The following is a 7906-nucleotide window of genomic DNA, read 5'->3' on the forward strand; positions in this document are numbered from 1 at the left end:
CTGAAACATTACAACATCAATCCTCTTTGCAACTTGCAGCTGAACCTCTTCTGAGTCGTAAGGCTACTCAACTGACAATTTCGCAGCGCACCAGCAGAGCTGACACATTGCAACTCTCCAATCTCCTTCTCTTACAATAACTGTCAATTACCTCTAATCACCTTCCTTCAAGATGTTCCAACTCAATTCCCAGTGAAGTCTAAATTCCAAGTCACCTTCGACTCGGGAAACAACAAACTCCGACAACGCTCGCACTGTTTCCAACAACAGCTTACTGAATCAATATTCTTCAACTGAAACATAACCGAGAAGCGAAGCTTCTCCCCCACTTGTTTCAATCCAACACCTGCAATAAACAACCAAGTACCGACAGTGATTCACTCACATGTCGCGTACCAAGGAATAAAATGCCGACAATATACAACTGTCGCGCAACTCCACTGACTCAACAATTGGCCGGACGGACCGACCTGCTCTGATACCACTATTGTAACACCCTTCTAAACCCCACGGAAATTAATAAAATAATTTTCAGAGTAAAACATGAAAACAAGGGTGTCACAATTAATTTAAAACAAATTATCACAAATTCATTGTCATGCTTTCACTAAGGAACAATCTGTCATAATACACAAACATCTCATGTTTACACAGCGGAGAATTCATCATACGGATAAGCATAACATCATCTATGCAATATCCCACATAATCTAATACAACAACATGATAGAGTATCAACATAAAACTCTAATCTAACGTTCCCCCAGTGTTACAATATCAGAGCATGACACCGACGCTATACTAAACAAACTGACTCATGAGCTAATCCTCACCGAGCCAAAAGCCGCTACTCGCCAATCTGAAATCATCAAAGTAAGGGTGAGTCTCATCACAGTTAACAAATATTATTGCATCTTAAATAACAACACATCATAGTTATATTATTCACCCAATTCATCATATTCAGATTATCAGGAACATCTATCATTTACACAAACACCAACAGAACACATCTTTCAAGCAGGCAATCATACTCAACATTAACCCAACAAAACACACAAACAACACATCATCAATATTTATAACACTGGAATACATCCAATCATGTTATAAAAGTATGCATATGTATGAACTGACACTATGCATGTGGTACCAACCTCGTCAAATGGGAATAACCCATGACCGATCTATCATCATCCAGATACGGCCCTGCCAGCACAGATTCCACACAATGGGAATCATGCCCTTCACTGATCCAACACATCCCTTATGGATACAGTATCAACAATGCACATGAATGAATGCAACATATACAACATACTTATACCATCGTCAAGTCTAATGAGCAACATCATCAAATACTCATTTCATCATCATCATTAACATCATCGTCATTATCAAAGTATGTTTATATACATTAGCATCATTCAATACAATCAATCATCATCATCATCATCATCATTAAAGAACATACATGTGTCCACATCAATCATCATCATCAATAAGGAGAACACACATGTACCCACATCATTCCAAAACAAATCAATCAACATCATACAATTCTCTACAAATCATCACATCATAATGTTTTCAAAACAACATCTTATATTGTCACATTTCATCATATATGTCGACAATACATCATCCAATCAAACAAATCGTCACATGATTAATATTTCAACATAGCATGTATTTAACACATCTCCTCACATATATGTACAATACATCATTCATCAAGAAATAAAATCATATTTAAAAATAATTGGATTCACACCTCATTTTATCATTTAAACACGTAGGTTATCTCATAAGATTCGTCGTGCTCGAAACGACACTAAAAACGGACCTACGGTTCGAAAGTTACACATCATTTAACTTTCCCAAGAAAACAACTAACGCTACAGTACGCGGCGCGACCAAGACTACGCGGCGCGACCTGAAGCCATACCAACACGTTCGCGGCGCCAACTCACGGACGCGGCGCGATGCGAGGAAAAGTACGCCTTCGCGGCGCCAACACAGGGACGCGGCGCGAACTGGCGATTTCGCAGACTATCGGGTCTGCGTCAGATCCTGCGATCTGACTCAATCTGAGTCCAAAACCGTCTCTAAACGTCATATATAGGCAGTTAATCACCAATTGCATCATTATTCATCATCACACATCAAAACAACACATAATCAACCAATAATCCATGCAATTTTCATCAATTCATAACCTCCCTAAACCTAACATATGATCCAATTGACTCAACAACATCCCTAATCAATATTATTATCTAAGAACACGATAATAGATGATAACCAGAGAGTCCCCCCTTACCTTAGCCAAGAGTTCTTGATCTTTGGTCCTCTCCTCTTTGTTTCCTCTTTACGTTCCTCAGCTCTTCTCTTCCACTTCTCATCTTTCACGTTCTGACTCCTTTTTCCCCATTTTCCAATTTTCCTTATTATTTTATAAAATAAGCCTTAATTGGAACAAGACCTTTACTAACATAGCACCCCCCCCTCTTTACTAACACCACACTTGGCCCAATAGCCTATCTCATATTTCTTTCCAAATAATTCCACAAAATACTGAATAATTCCAAATAATAATTTAATTTCCAATTAAATTAAATTTAGAAAATATGGGGTGTTACATCAGTCTCCTGGTCTGATGAAGATTCTGAGAGTGATTTTGAAGAAGAATCTGCCAAACATGTCACAGCCCTTACTGGTGTTTGTGTCTCTGATGAAGATTCTAGTGAAGATGACCTAACCTTTGAAGAATTGGCAGCATCTTACAGGAAGCTATGTATCAGAAGTGCTGAAGTCTGTCAACAAGGTGAAAAGCAGAAGAAATACATAGTCCAGTTGGAGGCTGATAACACAGGGCTTCGTGAAACTATATCTGGTCTAAACAGTGAAGTTACCATGCTAACATCCAAACTTGATCAGATGTCAAAATCTGTCAAAATGTTAAACAGTGGTTCTGATATGTTGGAAGAGATTTTACAGATTGGAAAGGGTTCAGGAGATATGTCTGGTATAGGATTTGTTGGTGCAAAGAAACATCCTCAAGCTAGTAGTAATGCTAAACCAGAATCTAAGATGTTGAACCCGATGTCAAAACATGTGACTCAACATCATGACAAAAGTAAAATGAAGAGGAAATTTCAAAGATGGAGATGCCATTACTGTGGTAGATTTGGACACATTAAGCCCTTCTGTTTCAGATTATATGGATACCCAGACCAAGCTCCATACTACAGACCCAAGCAGATCATGCCCATCAAGAAGCAACAGTGGACACCTAAAAATATGGCTTTAATAGCTCATACATCTCTCAGAGTATCAACCAAAGAAGATTGGTATTTTGACAGTGGATGTTCCAGACACATGACTGGAATCAAGAATCTATTAGTAGATATCAAAAACCATTCTACTAGCTATGTAACTTTTGGTGATGGAGCTAAAGGAGAAATCAAAGGGGTTGGAAAACTAGACTGCTCAGGAGTTCCAAATCTGGAAGGTGTCTTGTTGGTCAAAGGCTTGACTGCTAATCTCATAAGCATTAGTCAACTTTGTGACCAAGGATACCAAGTTAACTTCACTAAAGCTGAGTGTGTGGTTACTAATGAAGGAAAGGAAGTAGTAATGAGGGGAGTCAGATCCAAAGATAACTGTTACTTGTGGGTTTCTCATGAATCTAGCTACTCAACTGTATGTTCTAAAGAAGAAGAAGCAAAGTTGTGGCATCAAAGACTTGGTCACCTTCATCTAAGAGGTATGAAAAGGATTATTTCTATGGAAGCTGTGAGAGGAATTCCCAAGTTACAAATTGATGAAGGAAGAATATGTGGTGAATGTCAGGTAGGAAAACAAACCAGGATGTCACATCCAAAGGTTAGACATCTGACTACTTCCAGGGTTCTAGAACTGCTTCATATGGACTTGATGGGACCTATGCAAATGGAAAGTCTTGGTGGAAAGAAATATGCTTATGTGGTTGTGGACGACTACTCCAGATACACTTGGATAAACTTCATCAGAGAGAAGTCAGATGTGTTTGATGTATTCAAAGACCTGTGTCAAAGAATTCAAAGGGAAAAGGAAAATGATGTTGTGAGAATCAGAAGTGATCATGGAAAGGAATTTGAGAATCAAAAGTTTGCTGATTTCTGCTCCTCTGAAGGGATACACCATGAATTTTCATCTCCTATTACTCCACAGCAAAATGGGGTTGTTGAAAGGAAAAATAGAACCATTCAAGAATCAGCCAGAGCTATGATTCATGCTAAGAAACTCCCTATTTATTTCTGGGCTGAAGCCATGAATACTGCTTGTTATGTTCATAATAGAGTTACCTTAAGGAAGGGAACCTCTACCACTTTGTATGAGATCTGGAAGGGAAGAAAACCCACTGTCAAATACTTCCACGTGTTTGGTAGTAAGTGTTACATTCTTGCTGATAGAGATCACAGAAGGAAGATGGATTCCAAGAGTGATGAAGGGATTTTTCTGGGCTACTCTACAAACAGCAGAGCCTCTAGAGTTTTCAACTCAAGAACCAGAATAATCATAGAATCCATAAATGTAGTGGTTGATGATGTTCACAAACAAGCAGATGTCACAGATGATGTTGAAACATTATGGGAACCCGCAGCTGAAGGATCTAAGAAAGAAGATGATTGAAGTCCTACTGTTACAGAAGCTGAAGCTGAACCCTCTAACAAAGGACCCTCTATAAGAGTTCAAAAAGATCATCCTAGTGAACTTATTATAGGAGATCCCAACAGTGGAGTTGTTACAAGGTCAAGAGAACAGGTCTCAAACTCCTGTTTTGTATCAAAAATTGAACCCAAGAATGTTAAGGAAGCATTGACAGATGAGTTTTGGATTAATGCTATGCAAGAAGAACTAGGCCAGTTTGAAAGGAATGAAGTATGGGAGCTGGTTCCAAGACCTAAAGGTACAAATGTCATTGGAACAAAATGGGTTTACAAGAATAAGTCAGATGAACTGGGAACTATTATCAGAAACAAAGCAAGGCTAGTTGCTCAAGGATACACTCAAGTTGAAGGAATTGACTTTGATGAAACTTTTGCTCCTGTTGCTAGACTTGAGTCAATTAGATTGTTGTTAGGAGTTGCTTGTATTCTAAAATTCAAACTATACCAGATGGATGTGAAGAGTGGTTTCTTAAATGGATACTTGAGTGAGGAAGTTTATGTGGAACAACCTAAAGGCTTTGCTGATCCAAACCATCCTGATCATGTGTACAAACTAAGAAAAGCTCTTTATGGCCTGAAACAAGCTCCTAGAGCTTGGTATGAGAGACTAACTGAGTTTCTTACTAGTAATGGTTACAGGAAAGGAGGGATAGATAAAACTCTTTTTGTTAAAGATGAAGGAGGAAAGATCCTGATTGCTCAAATCTATGTGGATGATATTGTGTTTGGTGGGATGTCAGACAAGATGATTAGACATTTTGTTGATCAGATGCAATCAGAATTTGAAATGAGTCTAGTTGGAGAATTAACTTACTTTCTTGGGCTGCAAGTTAAACAGATGGAAGACTCAATTTTTCTCTCTCAGAGCAAGTATGCCAAAAACATTGTCAAAAAATTTGGGATGGAAAATGCTAGTCACAAAAGAACACCTGCACCTACTCATTTAAAATTGTCCAAAGATGAAAAGGGCACTAATGTTGATCAAAGTTTGTATAGAAGCATGATAGGAAGTCTGTTGTATCTCACAGCTAGTAGGCCTGATATTGCTTTTGCTGTTGGGGTGTGTGCTAGATATCAAGCAGAACCCAAGATCAGTCACATAAATCAAGTCAAGAGGATTCTGAAATATGTGAATGGTACTTGTAAGTATGGTATGCTCTACTCTCATGGGTGTGAACCAATTCTCACTGGATATTGTGATGCAGATTGGGCTGGAAGTGCTGATGACAGAAAAAGTACGTCAGGAGGATGTTTCTTCTTGGGGAATAACCTTATCTCATGGTTCAGCAAGAAACAAAATTGTGTATCCCTATCCACTGCAGAGGCAGAATACATTGCAGCAGGAAGTAGTTGTTCTCAGCTTGTTTGGATGAAACAAATGTTAACAGAATATAATGTCACACAAGATGTCATGACATTATATTGTGACAACCTAAGTGCCATTAATATTTCAAAGAATCCTATCCAGCATAGTAGGACCAAGCACATTGATATTAGGCATCACTTCATAAGAGATCTTGTTGAAGATAAAGTAATCGCCTTGGAACATGTTGCTACTAACCTTCAACTAGCTGATATTTTCACAAAAGCTTTGGATGCTAATCAATTTAAAAATTTGAGAAGTAAGCTAGGTATTTGTCTTTGTGAGGAATTATAGCAATTAACCGTTTGTGGGGCCAATAGTATTCTATTCTCCAAATATGGTGAGTGATCAGGATGTTGTGATGGATGTTGTGCCCTTGAACACGGTTCCGGCTACTGATCCTGTTAGTAGTATACCAAGAAAGATGCATGCACGAAAATCGACTGGTGGGTCCGTTCCAGAAACTTTTTCTGCTAGGGATAAAGAGGGTTCTGCATATGTCCACAATGCGATCGCAGGTCTTGTCACGAGAATCTTGAATGAAGGTCACAAGGTAGAAGGAATATCTGTTCCTTTAGCCCAAGCTTCTGCTCCTAAGAACAGCAAAGATGATCAAGTTGATGCTAGCAAAGATCATGTTGATGTTGAGACATCTGAAGCTAACAATGTTGAGACTTCTGATGCTAAAGATGTTGAAACATCTGGAGCTAAAGATGCTGAGATTCTTGAAACAGAGAAAGCTGAAGAGGTCACTGCTACTTCTCCTAAAGAGAAGCTTACTCGCCCTATTGACAGTGTAAATGATGTGGTGGATCTGGATAATCTAGATGATCCTATTGACATTGCTGATGATGACCTCATCTCTAGCATTTCTAACAGAGTCAAGGCTCGAAGGGGACAGCAGGTTGATGATCAACATCTTCCCAAGACTAAAGTTGCTCCTCTAAAGAATGCCACCAAAGAAAAGATCAAGAAGGTCCCTGCTGAATCTTCAAGAACTGGGAGCAAGGTTGCTGTGAAGAAGAGGAAAGAAAGAAGTGTTTCTGACTCAGAGGACAATGTCCTAAGTGATGTCCCTGACATCCCTTCAAAGAAGAAGATTGCTGTCACCAAATCCTCCACAAAGGTTCGTGATGTTCCCTTGGACAACATTTATTTGCACTATGCTTCAAATGCTATCCAGTGGAAGTTTGTTTATCAGAGAAGACTGGCTCTGGAAAGAGAGCTTGCAAATGATGCTCTGGAATGTCAAGAGGTCATGAAGCTCATCAAATCTGCAGGTTTGCTTAAAACTGTTACTCATCTTTCTAAATGCTATGAAATGCTCGTGAAGGAGTTTATAGTAAATTTGTCTCAAGATTGTGCTGATGGGAAAGCTGAGGATTTTCATAAGGTGTATGTTAGAAGAAAATGTATAGATTTCTCCCCAACTGTTGTCAACCTCTATCTAGGTAGGGATGATGAGGCTCAACCTGAGCTTGAAGTGACTGACAATGAGGTGTGCAAAGTTATCACTGGTGGCAAGGTTAAGAAATGGCCCATAAAGAGTAAATTGTCTGCTAGTCTTCTTAATGTCAGGTATGCTTTGCTGCACAAAATTGGTGCTGCTAACTGGGTGCCTACCAATCACACTTCTACCATTGCGTTGGCCTAGGTAGATTCATATATGCTGTGGGAACCAAGACAAAGTTTGATTATGGAACTTACATATTTGATCAAACTATGAGGCATGTTGGTACCTCTGCTACCAAGCTACCCATTGCTTTTCCATCCTTGATATGTGGGATAATCCTCAAGCAATACCCTGGAATTCTGAAAGCTAAAGACT

General features: G+C 39.0%; 1 protein-coding gene across 1 annotated transcript; it reads left to right on the top strand.

Annotated features, from left to right (window-relative positions):
• The first annotated feature begins 6415 nt into the window (after positions 1-6415).
• Positions 6416-7732, top strand: LOC131645548 (uncharacterized). Its single transcript, XM_058915956.1, has one exon. It carries the CDS (start codon positions 6416-6418, stop codon positions 7730-7732), a length of 1317 nt encoding a protein of 438 aa, XP_058771939.1.
• Positions 7733-7906: the final 174 nt, after the last annotated feature.

This window comes from Vicia villosa, linkage group LG1 (genome assembly GCF_029867415.1).
Source record: "Vicia villosa cultivar HV-30 ecotype Madison, WI linkage group LG1, Vvil1.0, whole genome shotgun sequence".
In the NCBI taxonomy this organism is placed as follows: domain Eukaryota; kingdom Viridiplantae; phylum Streptophyta; class Magnoliopsida; order Fabales; family Fabaceae; genus Vicia; species Vicia villosa.

What these genes read in the sequence shown, in the direction of transcription:
- LOC131645548 (XM_058915956.1), top strand. Translation starts at nt 6,416, where the DNA reads ATGGTGAGTGATCAGGATGTTGTGATGGATGTTGTGCCCTTGAACACG.